The 25419-nt window shown below is 34.2% G+C and overlaps 1 protein-coding gene across 1 annotated transcript in view; it reads right to left on the bottom strand.

Moving 5' to 3' along the window:
• Positions 1–25419, bottom strand: part of LOC129226516 (3-hydroxyanthranilate 3,4-dioxygenase-like) — a 66697-nt gene that overhangs the window by 2777 nt on the left and 38501 nt on the right. Inside the window, exons 7-8 of the mRNA XM_054861457.1 lie at positions 3992–4060; positions 2188–2270 (exon numbers count right to left, since the gene is read on the bottom strand). Coding sequence (XP_054717432.1) covers positions 2188–2270; positions 3992–4060 — 152 coding nt within the window. The remainder of the gene's footprint in view (positions 1–2187; positions 2271–3991; positions 4061–25419) is intronic.

Below are 25419 nucleotides of genomic sequence, written 5' to 3'. Positions count from 1 at the left end.
CCTTTTAGTTCAAAATTTGAATCTTTGGATGAGATTTAAGTTTACGGAAATGCTTATGAATCCCTCTCGAATTTTATTGAAGCCGAATTTACATTTGTTTGGTCCTGTGCAAGAAATAACACCCGTTTGTTATGTTGATGTTACTACAAGTCTAACAAGTAAAACTGTAAGAGATGGTGTAGATAAGGATATTTTAGTTTTTTTCAACTCTATACTAATTGTTCAAGTTCATGAATGTCAAGGCCAGCGAAATAGGTTAGCCATTGGCTTTCATTCGAATTTCTGTAGATGTTTAGGTCTCACGTACTTAGAACAATGCCATGCTTAGTTACCATTACCAAGACCATATTTTACTTTTTATTAACATAACCTGGATTTTAAAGAATTTTCATTTAAACTTTTTAGTTAAAGACCATAGTGTTTGTTGCAATGATAGCTTTTATTTTAAAATTTTATTAAAACGTGTAAAGAGTTCGACTGATTGAGTATTGTGATCAAACTATAAGTGACGATTTTCACAGCTTCTTATTAGCAGGAGCTGATATGCATTAGAAGCTTAACAGCTTCTTACACTTTACTTTTACCTCTGTGTTTGCCATTCTTTATTGATGACTATTGATTGAAATACTTATGAATTTCTGCAAATAAAACTTGTTATTTTTTATTATATATTTTGATTAATATAATTTAAGAATTTTAATTAATAAAATAGCAACCCCGTCCTTTTTCAAATGATTTATTTCGAAGGCACATACAAAAACAGAAAATTATGTAGCTCAAATTTACCACGATATGCTAAATGATTTTTCAGCACGATCAGGTAGATGTTTAAATAGAATAAATCAAGCTGTGTGGGAGGTATTGTCTTTGAAGCCATCGGTCGATTGCGGCTTATTTGTATGGACCTACTTTTAGGAAATCCTACAAGAGATAGCTGTGTCAAATTGCACGATCGTTGTACACAATTCACGTCACCTTTGCGAGAGATAACCATACCCTCAAATAGTTGGTGCAAAATGCTTCGTGTCGTTCGCTGTGTGTCAAGTAGCACCGTTTGGTTGAAACCACGTGTTGTCTATATCCATATTCTTAAGTTTGTGCCAAAAGAAATTTATTGTTATCAATTTGGAACGGTCACTGTTGACGGTGATGACCTCACCAACGTCGATTTTTAACAAGTACTCCCCAATTAAGCAACTGGCTCAAAATCCGCATCAAACAGTTACTCTTTGCGGATTCATTGCCATCTGGTGGATCTCGTGTGGGTTGGTGTCGTATCGTATGTGGTTGTGAAGGGCAATCGCATCTGCCATAAAACAAGCACGAGGCGTGCAGCGTTTGCTTAAACGAAAATTCATTTTGATAATGAAGTTTTATCATTCAGGCGTGCTGCTCAATTGTGTAAAGTGCCATGGTAATTTGATATGACTGAATAATAAACAAGAGATTAAATAGACGTCAAAAAACAGCATGGCCGCGACATACCACCAACATCTACCCGTGCATATTGAAAGACCATAGTGTGTGCAACAAGTAAAAAAATGCATGATGAAAAATTCTTTCAAATACCAGATTGATCAAAAGGTTTTTCGTATTTTCCCTGTCCCAGATTGGCAGCCCTGATTGTAACATATGCAAATTACAGCTGATCTAAAATGGTAGAGCAGAGTTTGACCTTGATAATCCTTATCAGTTGCTGTGATTTCTCGTACCTGGGTAGACGTTGCAGTCGCTTGAAATGGGGGATGATAAGCTGGCAATTCGTGTTATTTTGCGTTTCCTCTGGAAAAAAAGGTCTGAACGCAAGGGCAGCGGCAAAACAAATTAATGATGTTGAGGATCCAGGTTCTGTGAATGAGCGCACTGCTCAAAATTGGTTTAAGTGTTTCAAGGATGGTGGATACGACCCTTGAAGAGAAACCCAGATCTGTTGTCGATAACGAAATTTTCTGGAATCTATCCAACACCAGCCGAGTTCTATCACTCGAGCATTATCAGCAAAACTTGGTCCTTCCCAAAGCACCATCAATAGACACCTCCACCAACGGGGACTCGTTGTGCATTTATTTTGTTGGTGAAAATAAAAAGCAACTTTTGACTCAACCTAGTAGAATTTGCTATATTAATCATTAAATATTTGGGTAAGCGTAAATAGTCGTCAAATGTGAAAAAGTGAGTGCTACTTACTTTTCACCTTGGTTTAAAAGTGCAGTTTGATTCTTCTTAATTGTATACATCTTCCCATTTGATTTTAGATTCGTGACTCCCTCCTGATAAATATAGAAAAGATATTTTTTTTAATTGTATTATGTTTTACACAGTAATTTTTATGTTCAATTAATATAACTTTTACGAATAATAAAAAGAGTTTAAAGAAATTAATAGCGAATATGTGTGTAACACGTTTCTCTTAGTAGTAGTGTAGTGTGTTCCCTAGTCTTGATTTAAATGCCAAAACGGAATAAATGTCTTTAATTTTAACTTTATAATTGTTTATTAAAACTAATGTGGTATACTTACTAAAACACTAAACATTCGCTTTTACTTAAGTATAGTTTTAAACTAGCTTCCACATTTTCAAGCACTAGGATTCGAGAGCTAGACCATAAGACTATTTAAGGAACCTAAGGGTTTTAAAAAATCATTAAACTAAATTTAACGGTTTTACATCGGAAAAGTACGGAAGCCGAAGTAAAAACTTCGCGTTAAAAACGATAATTTGCTTCCCAGATGTGATTGATCGGAAATTCATTTGTGAATGATTACAAGAAAATACAATCAAAAAATTTTAGCAAGTTTATCAGTAATAGATAAAGAGATTTTTTTTTCTTTTTTGCGTCACGCAAATACACATCATGACCTAGAAAACAAACAGCAGAGTAAGTATGAAAATAACTCATCCGATTGAGTTTAAAGTTATCTTTTTTAAAGAAATAATATTTTGTTTTCTTAATAAATACGTAGATTTGAAGCATTCATTAGTAAGACAAATAAGATAGTTTAATTCTATTTTTTGTTAGAAAATAGTGCCGAATTATTCAGTTCAGAAGTTCATTCTCCAAACATAACTTAATTCAAACCAAATTTGTGGCTATTATTTTTGTCTGAACTGTAAATTCAACTGAAGCAAATACTGATTTTACATATACAAATGAAAATAATAATTACAGAAAATATTATACATTTTACTTAATGAAAAGTTCGCGTAGAGAATAACCTTTCATACTTGCAAACTGAATATACTGAAATTAATTTTATTCCTGTTTTCTTCCTTTATTTAAACTTGATTTTATGTAAAAATTCTTAAAGCACAAATGCTTGATTTAAAATGCATTTTTTTAGAAACTAATCTAAAAAAAATTGATACATATCAGTAAAAGGTTGTTTTACATTCAATCAAAAAACGGGTAACGCAAATTATGGAAGAACCTTTTCTCATTTACGATATGAAATGTATTGTTATTACTTTTGTTGCGGTTTGTCCCAATATTAGTAGCAGTATATAACTGAGCAACTTAAATGCATTTAGGTGCGATGCGTTTCGTTTCCTTTATTTTACTGTATGCCTACTTAAAATTAATTTACTATTTGACTTTAATGTTGATCATTAAAGAGTTTATTGTGCATGCATCAGAGCCGATGTAGAGTATTTCTCTCTTTTTCTAAATGTATTTTTAGTATTATTACAGTTAAGTATTGCTTGATATGGTTTTCACTCAGTTAATTTGATAATATTTCAGATAGTGCGTATCCGATACGGTTTCCATTATCAAAATTTTTGCAGGCTATTGAAGTTCAGAGAGGTACTATGGTTTGGTTTGAGTTTAATTCGACATTTATTAATATTCATTTGTTATAGTTTGAAGGAGGTTTATAAGGAAATGATTTTGAAGTCGCAAGAAGTATTTATGGACGTTAAAACTAAAGAAACCTTTAGAATTAAACAAAAAGTATTTTAAGAAAATCATTTTAAAAACATTTTTCACTATACCAGTTGCCATAAAAAGGTTTCAGGAACATCCAGATCCGGTTTGTGTATCCCAGCTCCTAGAACATTGACCTATAAAGATGGGGGGCAAAAAACATTTGTTTTCGTCCTATAACATGAGAGTATACAATTTTATCTGTTTAAAACAACAAAATAATAACTTTGTCAAATGTAAGAGTAACGCGCACATAGGGGAGGGTGGCCCAAAGCGGGTAGGCCTTCGTATGCCCCTTCGTATGATATGTAAGCCGCGATGCATACGTATGTCGTGCTTACATGAACACCCCCGAGTTTTTAGCAGTCCCAGCGAAGCATCAGTGAAGCGGCATGGCGACCAGGCTTAACATTAAAAAATGATGCATTTCTTTTTAAAAAAAATGAAGTTTTGTAACTTGTGATTAGTCGAAGACCAGCTTTTTTTTTTTTTTTTTTTTTTGCTTGCCAATAATATTACATTATTCTGACATCATTCACCTACAAATTACTATGTTTCATTTGTTTCATTTTTAAACTTAGGGTTATAATTATTGAAATAAAAAACGTGCCTTTGGGCAAAGTGGGTCGGGCAAAACGGGTATAGGATTTAATCATTTATTTATTTATAATTTCTTGACTCATGTGCTAACTTAGATTTTCTATTTCAATAGGATAAGTAGAACTTTAAAAAGTTATTTTTTAGGATGGCAATTAATCAGCCTATTAATTTAGTCAGTTATTTCTTTATGTTTTATGAACAAATGTGTTGACTTTAAATTGGATAAGTACAACTGTTTTACATTTTTTAATATAATGGCAGTTAGCTAGTCAACTATCTTAATCATTTATAACTTTATATTTTATTGGCAAATATTATACCAAACCACAATTAGTCAAGCTTACCCGCTTTGGGCCCCCTGGTAGGGGCAAAGCGGGTTTTTCAAATGTTTGTAAAAAATGATAATAAATAAATGTTAGGCTTGAAATTATACAAAACTCACTTATGCTGGAAAATGTATATTACACCTGCGACATTACACCAGATGTGCTGAGCGTATTACACACTCACGGATATTAGTCAAATAAGTTTTTACCCCCTAATTTCTTTTAAATAAATGTGTGAACAGATTATAAATTCATAGAAGAATTGAAATGTCTGATTATATTTATACATTGAAATAAATATAATATTAATCAATAAAATATTTTGTGGGAGTCTAAACAAAGAAACTTTATTCCCAACCTGCTTTAAGCTCGTTCAAAAGGCTGATTTTGACTGGACCAATTTTGCTGAATACTTTACTAAAGGTAAATTGGAAACTTTTCTTCGAGTGTTTATTAAAGTTATTTCAGGATATTAATGTTCTTTACAACTCTTCAGAGGTCAAATTTGTTATTAAGTGACTTTTAATTATGTTTCTTTAATAGCAGTGCAAACATAATTTTGTTTGCCAAAATTAAAAGATCATTTAATTAAAAGATTAAACAAGCATTGATTTAGACTGAGTAATGAGAAAATTCCTAGCATTATCCGTATTTTAAGAACCGCTTATAGTGCTTTAATGTGTTGTTATTTGCTCATATTATTGTTGAATTTGATATTAATAACAACCATACGTATAGCAACAAAGCTTCTAGCAGCTGTATATGTTCAGTGTTTGAAAAAAACAACTTAAACGTAATTTAAAAAAAAAAAAGATGGAAATGCAGAAATATTAAATGGAATGTCAATACAGGTTCTTCATTATGAAAATATAAATGATAAAAACAATGTGAATAAAGCTTATCAGATGTTCTTTCACCCATAAACTCATTTACCTTGCGTACAAAAAGTTTTGCTTGTAACCCCCATTACACATGTTTTCAAGCACGTGGCAGTTATTTGCTTTAGATTAGTTATCTTTATTCGCTATACTGGAATATTTGTTTAGAATCGGAGTAAGAGGAAAACTGTGAAACAGGGGCCAAAGAAGCAGACGCAGCTACACAGGATAAAATACACCATTAAATAATTTCAAAAAGATTTCATAGAGCAAACAAAAAAAAAAACGAACTTTGCTTCTTTTATGCTTTATTAACAGTGCTTTTATAATTTATTTTAGTCACAATAATATACGTCTAAAAGTTTAATAAATACCTATATGCTTGAAAAGTTACAACGTCTAATAACAAAAAAAATTTTGAAAAAAAAATAGAACCGACTTCAAAATTGCTCTAAAAAGTGAAAAATAATTTTATTCTTTAAACACCTTCGATAATACTTTTAAACATAATTTTTGAAGTTGGCGCAAAAACGATCGATAAAATCATTCACAGCCATAACTCAACTACAAGTATAAATTTAACCAGGTCCAGTTTCTTCACTACCACATGCATTACGCATATTTGAGTAACGATATAAATGTTTCGTTCCTAAGTTTGGATGATTTTTTGATACAAATATGAACGAAGCATGGTTATAATGGATTTTACTTTTTGTTTTTGCGCCAACTTCAAAAATTATGTTTAAAAGTATTATCGAAGGTGTTTAAAGAATAAAATTATTTTTCACTTTTTAGAGCAATTTTGAAGTCGGTTCTATTTTTTTTTTTTTTCAAAATTTTTTTATTTCATTCTTTTTAGTGTAAATGTAGATATTTCAGTAAAAGTAAGAAGTTACCTAGTAAGAAGTGCGGCTCTATATCACTGTATTGCTTTAGAAAAGCCTTTATTCAAAATTATCATTACAATTACTATTAATGTTACAGTTATATGGCACCAAACTTTTATAACAATGAGTTTCATATTGTCGCGTAGATGAAGATAGCGAAGACAATGTGAAAGCCAAATGAAGCGAATACTCGTTAGTCTCAACTCGAGCTCTTTATTCAGAACCACGAATGAACGTTACATCTCCTTATATACAACTTGAAAAAGTGCTGGAACTTTCCAGACTTGAAAAGATACAGAAATTAATAGAACATTCGAGAAAATACGGGAAACAGTTGAAACGAAATTTTAGTAAAATTCACTTTGTCCTAGTCGGGATTTGAACCCGATTTGCTCGTGTAGGAGAGGAGAATTCTACCACTGAGCCACTGAGCCACCGTTATCCACGGATGAAAAGAGCGAACTTCGCTACAATATGATTTTAATCATTTAATAGGGAAATTTACTGTTTTTTGCCCATAACTTTTTATTTAAAGAACAAATATGGTCAAACAAAGTAATGGGACCTAAGTTGAGCCATCCTCTATCCATTAAAAAAAGAATCATCAAAATCGGTTCACTAGGTGAGACGCTATGAGTGGACAAACAAAAAAAAAACATACATACGGTATGAACTGATAACCGCCTCCTTTTTGAAGTCGGTTAACAAATTGCAGATTAATGCAGACGAGTGCTTTGTGTTGCAAGGAACCCCTCTTTCAATGCAAAGTAAGTGAACTTATGACTGAAAAGACATCCGAAAAAAAAAAGTCGCAGTATCTTAGTGATTCTTCAAAATCCTAACTATATTATGTCCCAGGAGCCTAACACAAAAATTGTTTAACCTAGAATTTTTTCTCTGTTTTTTTAATAGTTAGAAATAACTTTTCCGGTGTTGTTCCATTATTTATAAAACAATAACTCATGCATTTTTTCCTACAAAAACAACGAGAAAGTCACTGTTTTGGCTGTCCTCATTTGTTTCTCAAATATACTTAATTTTTTTTAGAATATTACATCAACATTCCACAAATTTGATTTGTAGTATTAAATTACTTAAAAAGTTAAAATAACACTCTTTAAACAAATTTAATTATTTAAACAATCAAGGTTTGTCATTTTTAGATTTGTCCACAGGTTTTCATGTCATTCTCCTGTTCTAAGAATGAGTTTAATCATTTTGCATAAAAAAATTTAATATATTGTACTGCAACATAGTTTATTATCACCATTTTGTTGGATTCCTTGAGTATTTTGTTAATATGATTTGTCTGCTGTTCTTACTAAAACTTTGAAGTTCAAATATAGGTACGTAGAATTTTTGATGTCATTCTCCTGGACAACATTTCTGTGTTAAATAAAAGAAAAATAATAATTCTACTCATAGTGTGTAGTTAAGCTAAGAGGTTAGAATAGAAAAATAACATTAGTTACCTTAATTATAACCCTGGGCTTACGTAACAGGTAAATTACAAGGAAAATGTCATTCTCCTGGCGCAAAAGAAAAGTCAACTCACCTCTCTACCTATTCTCATTTAGTAGAATGGAATTTATTTAAAAAACATAAGTGAGAAAATAAGATTATGATTTAAGAAAAAAACTGAATTTGTCAACGATAAATAAAAGATGTGGCAGTAGAGAAATCGTATTTATTTAGTCCTTTTTTATTTTATTATTATTATTTATTATTTTATTTTTTTCGTTTTTTTTTTGTTCAGACGAATTTTTTTAAAATAGATTTGTTGGTTGTTCATTTTTTAATTTTATTGTTACTCGAATAGGTAAATGAAGTTGCTTTAAATTTATGACTTAGATAATTAGAGCACAGCATCCTAGAATTAGGTAAATACTTTTCTAAATTAGAAAATTAGAAATAACAAGCAATAGAATTCAATGCAAACATTGTTACTAATTTTCTGGTTTATAATTTTAAAATAGCAATTGGAAAAAAAAATATTTTGTTAGAATAGTTCTGCGTTATTCGGAGAATAAGATATATATAGTGGATAATGTGGAAAAACCTATGTAAAGGAACCGGGACTCGAAAAAATGTTCGTTATTAGGAAGTGTCGGTTAAGGGAGGTTTTACGTAGCTTTTGTTTTGTCATGCAATAACATACTTATTGGTTTAGGTTACAGCTATTTCTATATTACAACTATAATTAATTTTTGATAACCTTCCATGAAACAAACTGCTTATTACTCTCCTGGTGTGTGAACATTTGACCGCCTGTTTTAAGGGGTGTAGCGTAGTTTAGTGAGTTCCCTCCATTTTTCCCTTAATAAGTTCCTAACAAAGATTAGATATGATCTTTTTTTAGATTTTTTCAAGCATTTTTATATTCAATCTATTTTGAAAAGCAAATGTCAGGTTTTTGGAGAATCACCCTTTTGCAGTTAATAAATGTCTTATTTCTCATTCGTCAGTTACTGAAAGAGTGAATTACAGTAGACCCTCTTTTTACGCAGGGGTTACGTTCCACGGAAATGCCACTTAAATTGAGACCTAATACTGGTGTTAAAATAGGGGTTTGGTTCCGTAGATAACAAAATATACTTCATTCTAGTGATGACTAATTGTATAGTAAGTTTAATGTGTACTTATATGGACTTTAATGCACATCATGCATAAAGAAAACATAAATAAATTTCGTGTTCTTTTTATAAAGAGAAACTGACTAGATCGTCTTTTGGCAGCCACTAAGAATTTTTCCCTGTAATTCTTTGCAGAGCTTTAACGTATCCATGATCACTCGCGTCATTTCCATGATAGAATCTTTCTTCACTAACAAATCAGAGAGATCATTTCTATTGTCTAGGAATTGCTCAAAACTTTCAATGTGAACGCTTTTGGCTGGGCGTCACCGACGTTGGTTGCCTCGTTGGTTTTCGCCTCCTTTGTCACTCCTAAAAGCTCTTCTTCCAGTGAGTTCTGAACTGTGTAAGTTTAATAACATTACTTCTGGAAAGAGCTCTGGAACCAATCGGAATTCAGTGGCCCAACCTCGATTATTAGTACGTCAAAATGCAGTTGATTACGCGTAATCTGCAATCTTTAGGAGGTTGTTTTGAAAGAGGAGAAAATTTTATGTGTTTGATTGATGCATCCGCGTAAATCCAAAACTCATTCGCAAAAAATAAAAAAAAAGATGTGTCAAATCTTAAACCGCGTATAATCGAAACCGCGTAAAATAAACCTGCGTAAAACGATGGTCCACTGTATAACTTCATTTTAAGAAAAAATTAAAAAAAAAAGAATTTATATTTTCTGTTTGAATTTTTTTTTTTTTTTTTTTTTTAATATGATGTTCAATAAAAAAACTGTCTTTAAAAGTTTTTACAAAAAAGTTTGAATCCATCCATACTGAAGTTAAGCTTCAACATATTGGATTTTGAATATAAATAGTCAGTTCTGTTTCATGTCCTAGTTTTCTATTTTTCAGAATACATTTTGCATAAACATTTGTAATAGGAAAATGAATAAATTTTAACATCGGAGTAAGTGGTTAAGAAGAACAACTTTATTAAACATAAATTTCTTTATCTTCTTCAGCAACTCTTTCATCTTCAAGATTAGAGTGTATGCGAAAAGATATAATCTTTTAATTTTCAAAGCTCTCATATGCGTTCCGTAAATTAATGTCCCTCGAGAGTTGTAATCTACAGCGAAACAGTTGAAAAAAAAAAGCAATTCGACTTCTCGAAGGTAAATTTAATAAGAAAATGTTGAATCCCAAAAGGAATTGCTTAATTCTTAATGCACAAATATTTCTTAATCTGGGTACGTTTGAAGAGAGACCTAATTGCGACGAAATTTAAAAGAAAACAATAAACAATTGGAACAAGAATGAAAAGGGTTTTGTTTTTGCTAATTTATTTCCTTAAGAAATGAAAAGGATCTCACATAATCTGGTCTTTGAATCATTGTATCCCTGAGTGAGTAAAGATATTCTCTGGTGGCTTGATTTTATTAGTTTTCTTGAAAAGATAAAATAAGAAAAGCTCGGAAAGAAATTCAGAAGAAATTAATCAGAACTCTCTTTGTCTAAAAGACAAATGAAATGAGCGTTTTATTTTGCATTTTGATTGTTAAATCTTTAGATTTTTTTAACAAAATTTAACTTTCCGTTCTCGGAAAACAATACCTGTTCTGAAAATCAAAGAAAATGAGTAAATATAATCGGTATGGTTCCATTACGATTTTAATCTGGTGGCATAATCGGATATCAGCAATAGCAAACAGTTTTGTAAATAAGTATTATCTCCAAAAAATGTTAAAATAGCAAACATTTTTAATGCGAGGTTAAAAAGTAATTAACAAAATAATATCAGGACCTACAGTTCAGAATCCTTTTCGCACACTTTGCTTTTCTCATTTGCAAAATATATTCATTGCCTGTTGTCTTTCTCGAAAAATATTAAATGCAACAGGAAGTTTCAAAAACGCTTTTTTTTTAAAATAGATGAGAGAGCATCTCTAATATCTTCCTTCATGCCGCTGCTTGGTACGTTAAAAAAGGACATGCAATGAATCGGCTTAAATACGTGAGTAAGGAATTCCAATAATAAGGATTTTCCCAGCAGTGGCAACTGTGATTGTTCCAAGAAATGGTTTTCTGAATTCAACTTTTTTTCCTTAATTTCATAAAAGATCCCCGACAGCTACATTTTTAAAGACTGTAATTTCGAAGAAATTTGGGGAAAGAATCTTGATTCTCTTTTTCCAACGATGTCAAAGATGGCTCACTTATGCGTATAAAGATCTTTATTTAAAAAAAAAAAAAAAAATCCGTACAAGAGTCCCTAAGCTCCATCCCTATCTGAAACATCATCAAAGATGGCTTAAAATTAATTTAGTAGGGGAATGTAAGGCAAAGTGAAATAACGGGCGAAGTAAAATGGTGAAATATTTGCTTTCAGCGCCACCTAGCTGGTAACATTTTAACTATGTTGTAGCATTGGGCTGTCCAACTGCAAACAGCCCGCGGGCCAGAATTCCGGTCACTGATCACCTGGCAAGCCGCATTTCAAAAAGGTTGAACAATAAACTCTTACCTCTCACACAATAACAACTAATAGTTGAATTATTGATTATAAAACGATGAAACAGAAGGATTATTAAACAATTTGCTTAAATTTTAATTGGAAAACTGAGGCCGATCCTCTTTCTTTACAAGGGCAGGAATGTCAACATCGATGTTTGTCCTTACCAGGGGTTTTTTTTTTTTTTTTCTTAACTTAAATGTTCTTAACATAGTTATCTGTGGAAAAAAAATTAAATTCATTTCAAACAAAGAACAAGCTATAAAATACATAAAATACAAAATAAATCACGAAAGAGATTAATCTCATGTTTACATCCATGATTGCAGGCAGGGTGGAGTACATTCACCGCCTGACTTTCAAAAATAAAATTTTATTAATCAGACCGGGAAAAGCTACAAAATACATCACGAAACTTATTAATCTCATGTTTATATCCAGTACGCCTTCTGGCGCTGCAGTACGCCTCACTCTCAGTATTTGCTTTAAAATATATAAAATAAAAATAGATAAACTAAATTTTGAAAAAAAACTAAAATTAGATAGAGACTAGTTTTAAAAAAATTCTTAGCGATTTAACGAGGGTGTACCTTTCTGCATATGATTCCGCCGGCCTCCGTAGGCCAGATTCAGAATTTTTATGCAGACAAAGACAAAAAAATATCGAACTATTTACTACATGAGCAGTAATTTAAAAGTAATAATTTTTGTGTAACAAAGGCAAGAAATTTTTTGAATAAAAAAAAATGATCTTGTAACGATATATGCAGATACGCACATACGACACAACACGACAGTGACGGAGCAAGAAAATAGCTTTTAAGAAGAAGGAGGGGAGTTGGGCACAATAAAGGGGGGGGGGGGGGGTGCCAACATTTTGCTTAATTTGATTTGCTCAAATCTCTCAATTTTGAAATTTGTTAATTTCAAAAACACAATTTAAGACTGTCTTTGGTGATGTTAGGGGAAAGAACGGTAGAGGGACTCCGCAGAAATTTATAGAAATTAAATCCTTAAAACGCGGTTATAGGCCCTACTTTTTGACCTAAGTGTAAGGAAGGGAGCTCCGGGACTCTCCCGAACCGTGTTTCTTTTTTTTTAAATAAATATATATCAATTCTTCCTCCCCCCCCCCCACCAATACTTCGAAATTGCAGTTCCAAAAACGCAATTGTAGACAAACTTAGAAGATTTTAGAGATTTAGGGAATTAGAGATCCCTTACTTTTTTTTCAAAACTGAAGTTCTAAAAACTTAAGCACAATATTCTATGATATTATGAGGAGGGGTTCAGAGAATATTCCACTTAAATTTTTCATGATTGCCCGAATATTTTCTGAAAATGAGGTCTTAAAGGACCATATTTGGTAACATTATTAGGGACAACAATTTTTTGAAATTGAAGCTTCAAAAACGCAATTTTAAGCGATTTTCGAACACACAATTTTAAGCGATGTTGCAAGGTGTTCGGAGTTTTCCACTGAAATGTTTACGAAACTGAGATCTAGAAATGAAAGTTAAGATGTTCTGTAATGTTTTTGGCGGGAAGGAAAGGGGGATTCGGAGGAGAGACTCTTATTTTCAGACGAACTTGAAAAAGAAAGATGGACGGGAAGGGAGGGGGAACAACTAGCTGAATAATTAGCTGTAGCGATTGAAATATTTTAATATTTCTGAATATTTAATTATTCTGAAATATTTAATTATTTCTTTTTAAAAAAAATCAAGATTTTTCCTAACATAATTATTTTTTTTCGAATTAAAATCTCTTCTGCCCTATTGTTTTTCTCAGATACGTTTTTAGAAGTTTCTAAGACCAAAATGCTTGTTGACAAATAAATGTCTTGTGTGATCACACAATCTTGTGTTGTGTGTTAAAATGACGGCTGGCTTCCAACCGATATTTTTTTAAGGAAAAGTTGAAAATATTAAGATACACATTTCAGGAAAAAAATGAAACAAAGAACATTTTGAAAAATATTTTCCGACCCCTCCTTTCCCTTCCGCATGTGCAATCCATTTTTTTTTTTAATTTCAAGCACACGCGCAAGCACAAAAAAAAAAAAAAAAAAAAAGAAGAAGAAGAAAGAAAGAAAAGGGAGAAAATGAATAAAAAGATACGAATTATTGTCTGAAAAAAGTGAGGGGGCGCAGGCCCTCTCTGACCTTTCCAACGAGCAGCCTCTGGCGTGAGATCATTAACGGCAAGAAAGAAATAGAGTTTAAAATATTAAATTTTTAATACAACTACAGAGCAAATTGATATATTTTCTTTAAACTCTTGTATGAATCAAAAAATCGAAATTTAGTACATTTTTTGAGTTACCAAGTTACCATATATGTGATGAAAAGATATTAAAATGAAATTTTCTTTTTTGCTTCAGTGTTATTGAACACGTTAGGTATTTTCTTGTTTCAATGTCAAATGGTTAATTTTTCAGAATCAGTTCTTGGCCGAAATTTAAATTGTCGAAAAGTAAGGCGAAACTTCCTAAGAATTTTGACAAAAAATTCAAGTTTGTGAAACTATTTTTCGAGTAGAAATTTTATTAAAAGGGTCATGTGACTGGCCAGGTAAAATTGAAAAGAAATAGTTTGCCTCCTTAAGACGTCTGAATTCAAAGTGGAAGCAATTGGCAATCTTCCTAACTTGCTTTAAAAAAGTAAATAAATAAAATAAACATTATTTCTAGTAAAAAATAAAATCACATTTAAATAATATTTCATAGTATTGTCAAACTAGAATCATTTCTTTTCATATAACTTTACAGCAAGAATAGATGCATCTAAAATAGCATTGTAATTTTGTAATTACATTCCTCAGCGGAAAGCAGAAGCGTTATTGCCAAATTTTTCAGGGGGAGTGGGATGTTACATCCTCCATGCATATTCTATTGGAAAAAAATAAGAAACATAGTCACAAAAATGTGTATTTTTTTTTTTTTTTTTTTTTTTTCTCAAAGCGAAGGGTGCACTTCGTGTAATCAGTTATCACGGCCTGATGGAAATGTCTGAAGTAGTTTTTTTTTTAATTTATGTTTTGTGTTTTACTTTTCACAACAGATGGCAGCACTATAACATGTGATTGCCACTTGCCATTAGTGTCTTTTTGTGTTTGTGTTTACTATATCGTGTAATCCAGGAGTTCTCAAACTGGGTGCCGTAAGAGGCGAGGTGTGGCACGAAGGGCTCATGGTATACATAAATATGTTAGGTGGGGTTTGAAAAATGTGATCAAAAAGACCAGCGATTCCCAAGGTGTGTTCCGCGGAACCCTTGGGTTCCTTCGAAGGATGAGAAGGGTTCCGTAACGAGTCGCAAAATTTATTATTTTCCACAGTAAATTCAGAAAAAGAGAAACTTTCAGGGATAAAAGATTGAAGTAGTAAGTGTCATTGTCTTAGGTCATTTTTCGAACACGGGCAAGACCTCGCTCCGGCGCCGCCGCCCCCCCCCCCCTTCCCCCATACAAAACAAACTAAGAAAAAAAAATCCCCGAGAAAGGATAGAACGTCAACACCAGGGCCCCTCACATACATTACAGAGAAAATACAGGCTCCATATATATATATATATATAAAGTATTATTATTATAATTATAATACAAGTAAAGAATATTGAAAAGACCAAACAAAAGCCCCATAGATGCGCAATGCAGCAAAACTTAAAAGCCAAGTAGGGTAGACCGACTAGTGAGTGAACACCACCCAGTTCAACCCCCCCCCCCCCATGAACAACACGTCATTTTTTTTAAAAAATAAGCTTCCAAATCTTTTTTTTCTGAATAAATTCACTACAAAAGCGTTCTTTATTGATATTCTAAGCTATCTGACACCTGATTGGTTACTTTGGATACGTATTTTTTTCCTGGAAAAAATTTGAAATTTTTACTGCCGTGAATCGTTCTTTCTCTCTTTCAAAATAATAAGGCTGGTTTCGTACTAGCAATTATTTTGATACATATTATTTTTATCGATAAATTTATTTTTTAACTCTACGAAAAAAAAATTAAGTATACATGATTAGACTATGGATTTAAATTGTTTCAGTCAATGCAGAATGCATATAGATTTTCATGCAGAGGGGTGTTCAGTCACTGGGTACGAAAAATTGCGAAAACCCAGTGAATGAACACTGGCAAAATTGCTTTTGATTAAAAAGAAATTTGAAGTTTCTTTGAGATATTTTCATTTTTGTACTTTTTTGTAATGCAGATAGTTTTATATGCTTATTTATTTATGTATTTCATTACATATTTTATATCTTCTTTATTTTTGTCTTTGTAAACAATGCACTTTTTCATGTGTTTTAACTTTTATCTATCTATATCTCTACCTGTATATTAACCTACCTACCTACATCTATCTTTCTGTATCTTTATCTCTCTTGATCATGGCGCCCATATGGAAAATTGTAAGGGGGGGCTCAGATATTTTAACCATGGTTTAGCAGGATATTTTCCCCATGAAAGCAGATTTCAGGACAGATTAGAGTCATTAAAATTTGACATTTTTAATAACTTATTCATTAATGGCTGGAGAAGAAATGTTTTTACATTTTTGCAAGAAAAAAAGTACTAAAAGCAAGGAAGTTCTAATTTCTAAGGGGGGGGGGCTCGAGCCCTTCCCCCTTGCCCCCTATATGGGCGCCCTTGCTCTTGATAGATAGACAGGTAGATAGACAGATAGAGAAATAGAAATATATTTACAAAGAGAGAGAATAGATAAGTAGATATGTATGTATGTTTGTATATAGATATATAGATAAATAGATAGAGGAAGATATAGAAATAGATATATAAAAAATAAGAGGTAAATAGATATATAGGTAGATAAATATAGAGATAGATTGGTGGATAGATATAGATAGGTAGATATACTGATAAGGAGATAGATAGATATATAGACAGATAGAGAGATAGGTAAGTAGATAAGTAGAGAGATAAGTATATATATATATAGATAAGTAAATAGATAGATACGATATATAAATAGATAGATAGATAAGTAGATATACGTAGATATATATATAATATATATATATATATATATATTATAATATATTATATATATATATATATATATATATATATATATATATAGTCGAAATTTTCTATACATCGAAAAAATCTCTATATAGCGAAAAAAATTTCGTGACATTCCTATATTTTTTTCCACTTCAGACTGTTTGTCTCATGAAAAATGAAATTAGGGAAGAAAATTATGTTCGCTAAAGGTTGCTACGAAACTCATAAGGAATCTGGGGTTGAAAGCTGTGTAGATAGGTCTTTGTTCCGTTCTGGAGTTCTTTAATTCCCTCAAGTTTATTTCAAATCTAAGTTGTAACCAGTAACACTGTAAAAATCAGTTTCAAGTTATCCCTTTTGTCTGTTGATTATCATTCCTAGTCCTTTTAGCTTCTGTAAAAATTATTCAAGTTAAGTAGATTGATTTTTTACTTTTCTTTCGATTACACTGTCAAAACAAAACCTCCCTAATGTTGCGAATCAAGTGAATTGCCGAAGAATGAAGATGTATGACGGCGTAAAAATGCAATTTCTGTTCATTTTTTATTCTTCTACTTTCATTTAATCCGATGCTCGTATAAATTAGAAATTGGGTTTTACACAGTAAAATTAGCTTTAATTTTATGGTTTTAGGAGATTTGTAGGATAAAAAAAGATCGTTTCTGTATATCGAATTTTTTTCCGAAAATTTGCTACTTCGATATATGGAGGTCCGACTGTATATAGATTGGTGGATACATATAGATAGGTAGATATACTGATAAGAAGATAGGTAGATAGATATATAGATAAGTACATAGATAGATAGATAAGTAGATGGATAGATAGATAGAAAAGTATATTGATAGGTGGATAGAGATATAAAAGATAGATATAGATAGTTATATAAATAGATAGATAAATAGATATAGATAGCTATATAGGTAGATAGATCTCAAAGAAACTGAGTTTCTTTTTGAATCAAAATTTATCATGTTCATTCACTGGACCAATTTGTGTTCATTTACTGGTTCGCGGTGTTCATTCACTGGGTCGTTGTGCCATTTTTTTCTTTAAACACCTAAAAAAGTCGGAAGCGGTACCATTTAAGTTCCGAAATTTTTTACAGATATTTACATAGATCAATTAAAATTTTTTTAACTATCACGATCTGCATTGTATAAAATTTAAAATTACTAGGATTTTTAAAAATGAAATTGTGCTTAACTGTTCATTCACTGGTCGGTCTACCCTAAATGTATAAAATATACAAGTCAAATAACACGTTTTAAACAATTTTTAAGAGTGTGGCATCTTCAGTCCTGTGCCCTTTTTGATGTCGCGCGTCCATTGTGCGACGGGGATGGCCCCGACCGTACTCTGTGGAACTGACGGACAGCTATTCTTCTTCTACGCCTTTGTGCCTTTGTTGGAATACCGCTTCTACATAAAGGACTAGACTGTCTGGCACCACTTCGGACAGTTTTAAAACCAGGTGTGACGAGTTTGCCTGACAGCCCTGGACGGTGTCCGACTTTGTCGTTGCCGAAAAACCGCAGACGGGGAGGTGTGCTCCATGTTAATGAGGCGCCGGTCGACCAACGAATCCGGGCCCTGGTTTCTTCTACAAAAACAACGTAGCAGTGTTCGTCACCAAGTTTCCACCAATGGGATATTTTAAGGGGGGCTTAGTGGACAAGCCCCGTTTCTTCGAAAAAGACCTCGATCCACACTTTTAAAAAGCAGATTGCTCTAGGACTTGAGAGAAACAGGTGCCCTTAGGCATTTCTCCGGTTTCGTTGGGAAACCGTGATTTTTTTTTCGTGACCACCACTGAGGCAACTGTGTTTGCCTGATTTTGTAACCCCATCAATGTAACGATTTTTATTTTTTTTTTTTGTAAATAAATTTTTTTTTCGTTAATTTTAAAAAGGGGTTTAGTCCTTCCTTGTTCGTGGTGTGTTTTGATTTAATGAAAAGATTGGAATTGTTAATCTTTACATCTGTTGATTTAATGAAAAGATTGGAATTGTTAATCTTTACATCTGTGACTCACGACGTCACAGCTTATTTGGTGGGCAGCGGGTGCGATTATGTTTCAGAAAAATTGAAACAGACCCATGTTACCTTTGGTCTTTCTATTTTTATGCAATTTTGAAAGATAATTCTTTTTAAAAACTTTAAGTACTTTTTTACATAAAGTAGTCCTAGAGCTGATCGAAACCTATAAGATTTTGTGTGTGCCATTCCCCCAAATTGGATTTGGATTACTCTGATGTTAAAGACGGACGCAGAAAAGGGTGAGTCCGGTCTTTGTTTCTTGGTTACCGATGAGGCAGCTTTAGTGGGTTTGTTTTGAGAGAATTTAAGCGGAGTAAAATTGTTGGTAAAAATTTTCAATGTTTTCGAAAATAGAATTGGACTAAAGGTTTCTTGTGAGAATTAAATTCTGAGTTAGACTGCAAAAGAATTGTTTTGCAGATCTTTGCTATTTCAGTTTGGAAAGGAAATTCATATAAATTAATGATTTATTTTGACGATATAGATTTCAGGTTAAGTAAATCAATTGAAATTGATCTGTAAAAGATATTTATGTGCATGCTGTTTTTGTGATTAGGTGGATTTTGCATGAAATAAATAGAGTTTTGCTTGTGAAAAAAAAAAAAAAAAAAGGGAACGCTCTAAAAATCTATTTGTGCAAAATGGGTTCTTTTCTTTTTGAAATCGAAAAAGATAATCTGAGAAAGATAGCCTCGGAGTTTGGCGTGGAAACGTCTGACTCAGATACACGTCGGTACATAGTGAAAGCGATTGTAGGGGCTACTGATTATGATGAAGAATTTGCAAAATCGACTTGGAGACTTTTAAAAGAAGAGATAGAAAGGGAGAGAGAGCGGGAAAGAGAAAAACTAGAGAGAGAATGTCGGGAAAAGAGACAAAGAAAGACAATTTGAACTAGATAAACTGAAACTAACTACCGCAGCAGAAACGGTTAGCTTGAGTTCAAATGGGTCAGCGAGTACAGATACTTCTAGGAGATCAAATTTAAAGCATCTGGTTCCAAAATTTGACCCGAAGCAATTAGATGTCCCGTTATTTTTTGAAATTTTTGAGAGACAGGCTAAGAAAGAGGAGATAGAGGAAGAGAGGTGGGTTTCCCAGCTTATTCCTTTGTTGCCCCCGGAAGTAGCAGAGCTAATTGTGAAGGAACCCCTTGAGAAAAGCGACGATTTTCCTCACATGAAGCGCCTGTTAATGAAGAGGTTCAAACTAAATTCTGTGGAATTGCGGATTAGGTTTGAAGAACATAATCGGAAGTTTGGTTCCTCCTGGGCAGATCTCACCTTCGAATTAAGAAGCTATCTAGACAATTGGCTAGAAACCGCGGAGGTAAATACATTCGAGGAGTTAAAGGAGTTATTGCTCACGGAGCAGTTAAAAAAGAGAACCCCTGCTGAGGTGAGGGAACACTTTCTGGACTCCTGGGAAGAATTCCGCAAGGCGTCAGACCTCGCTGAAAGGTTAGATCACTACGAGAGCCTTCGGCGTACTTTCAAAAAATCGGAGGGAAAACAAAACGACCCCAAAACGCACAAAAAAGAAAAATGGGTGAAAGGAGGAAATGATCCGGAAAAAACTAGCAATACTAAATCGGAAAGTGCTAATAAGAAAGAGCCCCCCAAATGGGAAAAAAACAGTAATTTCGAAAAAAGAAAGGAAATTATTTGTTATTTTTGTTCACAAAAGGGACATATAAAACCAAATTGCCCCGAATTTAAGAGAGCGCAAGGGGAACAAATCAATCATATTGGAGACACGAAAGAACTAAGCGAGTGTTTTGCCCCTTATATAAGTACTGGGAAAATAAATGGGGAGGTTCGGAAAATCCTTCGGGACAGCGGGGCCTCCATCGATGTCTGCCCCCGCAGTTGGATCAAAACAGAAGATTTTACGGGAGAATATGTTTACGTGAAGCAACCTTTAGATGAAGAGTGTAAATGCTTGCCTTTGGCAAAAATATACATAGAGACCGACGAAGGTTGTGTGTATTCTAAGGCAGCGATAAAAAACACGGATAGCGACGCGAGATTCTATCTTTTGGGAAATAGGACAGCGGAATTATTTTCTCGGTCAAATCCAAAACCAGAGGCCTTAAATGCAGTCGAAACGAGGGGAAGTTTACGTCGAAAACAGGGAGGAACGGAAGTGAATTCCACAACACAGGAAACTCTGAACGCAAACGTTTTTCCCCCTCCCGGAGGGGAAGAGTTGGACACTTGCTCACTACCCCCCATAGAGCCTTTTGAGGGATTAGCGTTAGCTGAAATAGATTCCAAATCATTCGAGAAAGAGCAGAAATTGTGTTCTGTTCTAAAACCCTTGTGGGAAGAGGTTTCGAAAGGGGAGGGAAAGGATTTTAAATGCATGAAAGGAAAACTGGTCCGTCTGAGTAGATCTAAGCTGGGAGAAGAAAGGGTGCAGCTCTGTATACCCTCGAGATTGACAGAAAAGATTATGAAATTTTGTCATGATGGCGCGTCAGGCCATTTGGGTGCTACAAAGATGAAGGATAAAGTGTTGCGTCATTTTTTTTGGCCGAATTGTTATGCTGAAATTGAGTCGTATGTGAGGGCGTGTGATGCTTGTCAACGCGTAGGAAAGAAAGGTGATCGAAAGAAAGCGCCTTTAAAAATCGTGCCTATCATTTCAGAACCGTTTGCGGTCATAAATATAGATGCTGTGGAAGTTTTGCCCTTATCAAAAAATGGGAACAAATATCTAATAACGTCCATCTGTATGGCCTCAAAATATCCTGACGCTATACCTGTGCCCGATATTAAGTCCCCGAATGTAATTGATGCCTTGTTAAAAACGTTCTCCAGGACTGGGTTCCCTCGGGAAGTGCAAAGCGATCTAGGGCGCTCCTTCACCAGTTTATTAACGACAGAATTCTTTGACAGGTTTGGAATAAAGGTTAGACACAGTTCTATTTGTCACCCGTCATCAAATCCGGTTGAAAGGATGCATTCTTCCATCAAACGTATATTAAAAGCATTATGCGTGGAATCGGGAGAAGACTGGGAAAAAAATTTACCGTTGGCTTTATTTGCCCTCCGTTCAGTAAATCATGAGAGTACAGGATTTAGCCCAGCCGAGCTCGTTCATGGGAAAAATTTGAGGACTCCGCAAACTTTGCTCTATGAGAATTGGATGGTGCCAGAAGAATCTGACCCAAATGTAGTAGAGTACATTCTAAATTTGACCAACCGTTTGAAAAGATGTCAGGATTTGGCGGTAGAAAAAATGAGTGAAATGCAGGTACGAAGAAAGGCTTGGTATGACAAGAATGCTGTGAATAGGCAATTTAAGGTGGGCGATCAGGTATTAGTACTGGCGACAAATAAAGCGAATAAAATGGCAGTGAACTGGATAGGTCCAGGAGTAGTTACGAGCAAAATATCGGAAACTAACTATGTTGTCGACGTCCCTGAGAGGAGGGACAAATGCACCATTTATCACGTAAATTTACTTAAACCTTATCATAAGCGCCCCGAACGAGTAAATTTAATAATAGAGGAGGAGGGGGAAGATGTCGAGCAAGAAGCTGAGATTCCTTTTCCCTTGCCTGACCCTACATATTTTGATTTACACGAGATGTTGCGGGCTAGCAATTTGGAAAAACGCGTGTCGGAAAAACAAATAGATCAATTAGGGAAAGTACTTCAGAAACATAAAAGAGTGTTTTCTTCAGACCCTGGGTGTACTAAATTGGTCACGATGGACATTGAGCTGACCAGCGCCGACCCCGTGAGATCGTGACCCTATAGGATGTCCCCACGGCAAACTGAAATAGTGCGTGAGGAAATAAAAAGACTTTTAGATCTGGGAATTGTAGAAATCGGGCAGTCCGACTATACTAGCCCCCTAATTTTAGTGGAGGTGCCTGGGAAAGACCCCCGCCCTTGCGTAGATTATCGTAAGTTGAATGCAATTACGCGCACGGAGTTTTTCCCCTTACCAAACATTGAGGAAGTAGTTGAGCGGGTGAGCGCAGCGCCTTACATAACGCTGATGGATTTAACAAAGGGATATTTTCAGATACCCCTGACCGAAAGAGCAAGCCGATACGCGGCTTTTGTCACGCCCTTTGGGACGTATCGCCCAAAGAATATGATGTTCGGTTTACTCAACGCTCCGTATTACTTTGTAAAACTTTTAGCGCAAGTTTTGAATGGCTTTGAACATTTTACGGCACCCTACATTGATGATATAGCCATATATTCGCAAAGTTGGGAACAGCATGTGATCGATGTGGACAAAGTGCTAGAGCGATTGGGTGACGCAAAATTAACAGTAAAACCTTCTAAGTGTCGTTTCGCACAAGATAGTGTCCGGTTTTTGGGGCATGATGTCGGTTCTGGGAAGAGATCTCCGAGCGAGGCGAAGTTAAAAGCCGTGCAAGATTTTCCAACCCCCACGACTAAAACGTTAATACGGTCATTCTTAGGATTGGTAGGGTATTACGGCAGATACATTCCGAACTTTTCCGAGGTAGCAGCCCCCTTAACAAGCGCATTGAAAGGAAGGATCAGAAAAGAAAAGGTAGTGTGGACGGATGAATGCGAGGAGGCGTTCCGTGCTTTAAAGGGAAGTTTACTAAAGAGCCCTATTCTTTATGCCCCTGACTTTTCGAAAGAGTTCATTCTCCAAAGTGATGCAAGTGAGAGTGGAATGGGGATTGTACTAGCTCAGATGCATAATGGGGAAGAACATCCAGTTCTATATCTCAGTAAAAAGTTCTCGAAAGCTGAAAAAAATTATAGTGTTATCGAAAAGGAGTTAGCCGCTATAGTTTATGGGTTAAAGAAACTAGCTCACTATTTAAACGGCCAATTTTTCCGTATACAAACCGATCATTCCCCTATCACATACCTTAAAAAAATGATGGGAACGAATGCCAGACTTACTCGTTGGGCTTTATGTCTACAACAGTTCAATTTCGAAATTGAACACAAATCGGGGAAAAGAAATGGTAACGCCGACGGTTTGAGCAGACAGGAACCATAACGGGCCCCGAGGCTATTTGTAAAAAAATTCTGGTAAATTAACATACCTTTTTGGGAGTATTTAATTTCCATTTATCGCAATTTATTTGGATTTGGTATTTATATATGTATTTTTTTTGTTTTGGTCGAAGAAGTATTTGATCAATTATTTGTGTTAAATATTTTTGGGGATTTTATGCTCGAGAGTTTGTGTTACTAAATTTTTCGGATGATTATTAAGAACTTTAAAAGTTTTGGACGTCATGAAAATCATAAAGGAGTATGGTGCATTTCCAAACTGATTAATGTAGCGCAGGTTAGTTTTGAAAATTTTGGCAATGACGAACAAAATAGGAGAGAATTTTAGGTCATGAGAACCTGATGTTGGTTCACGGGTAGGGTGTCTTTGTTTTTTTTCTGAATATGTTCTGTTAAACTGAGGCTGCCTTTTCGGGAGTCTAGTTCACTGATCTGGGACACCCTCGTTTTCCTAAATGTGTTTTGGACGTCAATGTCACCTGAAATTTGATGTGGTTGCACAACGAAATTTCCTTCCTAAGGGGGGAGGAGCTGTGGCATCTTCAGTCCTGTGCCCTTTTTGATGTCGCGCGTCCATTGTGCGACGGGGATGCCCGACCGTACTCTGTGGAACTGACGGACAGCTATTCTTCTTCTACGCCTTTGTGCCTTTGTTGGAATACCGCTTCTACATAAAGGACTAGACTGTCTGGCACCACTTCGGACAGTTTTAAAACCAGGTGTGACGAGTTTGCCTGACAGCCCTGGACGGTGTCCGACTTTGTCGTTGCCGAAAAACCGCAGACGGGGAGGTGTGCTCCATGTTAATGAGGCGCCGGTCGACCAACGAATCCGGGCCCTGGTTTCTTCTACAAAAACAACGTAGCAGTGTTCGTCACCAAGTTTCCACCAATGGGATATTTTAAGGGGGCTTAGTGGACAAGCCCCGTTTCTTCGAAAAAGACCTCGATCCACACTTTTAAAAAGCAGATTGCTCTAGGACTTGAGAGAAACAGGTGCCCTTAGGCATTTCTCCGGTTTCGTTGGAAACCGTGATTTTTTTTTCGTGACCACCACTGAGGCAACTGTGTTTGCCTGATTTTGTAACCCCATCAATGTAACGATTTTTATTTTTTTTTTTTTTGTAAATAAATTTTTTTTTCGTTAATTTTAAAAAGGGGTTTAGTCCTTCCTTGTTCGTGGTGTGTTTTGATTTAATGAAAAGATTGGAATTGTTAATCTTTACATCTGTTGATTTAATGAAAAGATTGGAATTGTTAATCTTTACATCTGTGACTCACGACGTCACAAGAGTAATAATAATGAGAAAAAGAAAAATACAAGCATTAATCGATAGAAAAAGTTGAAAGGTTAAATCAAGAGCTCATCAGCCGTGGAGGATTCAATAATTATGGTCAAAAGACCAAAAAAGTAAATTACAACTAAAAAGAGGGTGTTTAAGTTTCAGTATATGCGCGACAGAAAATCATATTGAGCTAAACGCACCACATGGTAGACAATAAACAAGAACTTACACCTAAAATTAAGATCTTAAATAAATCTGAAATTTAATTCTATCAAATTTCAACGCAAATGGAGCAGAATCACGGAGGAGACGATTACATTTAAGACAGTGAGAAGCAAAGGGATGTAAAT

This window comes from Uloborus diversus, chromosome 1 (genome assembly GCF_026930045.1).
Source record: "Uloborus diversus isolate 005 chromosome 1, Udiv.v.3.1, whole genome shotgun sequence".
NCBI lineage: Eukaryota > Metazoa > Arthropoda > Arachnida > Araneae > Uloboridae > Uloborus > Uloborus diversus.
The sequence above is the reverse complement of the archived record's forward strand: the minus strand, read 5'-3'. Positions and strand labels throughout refer to the sequence as shown.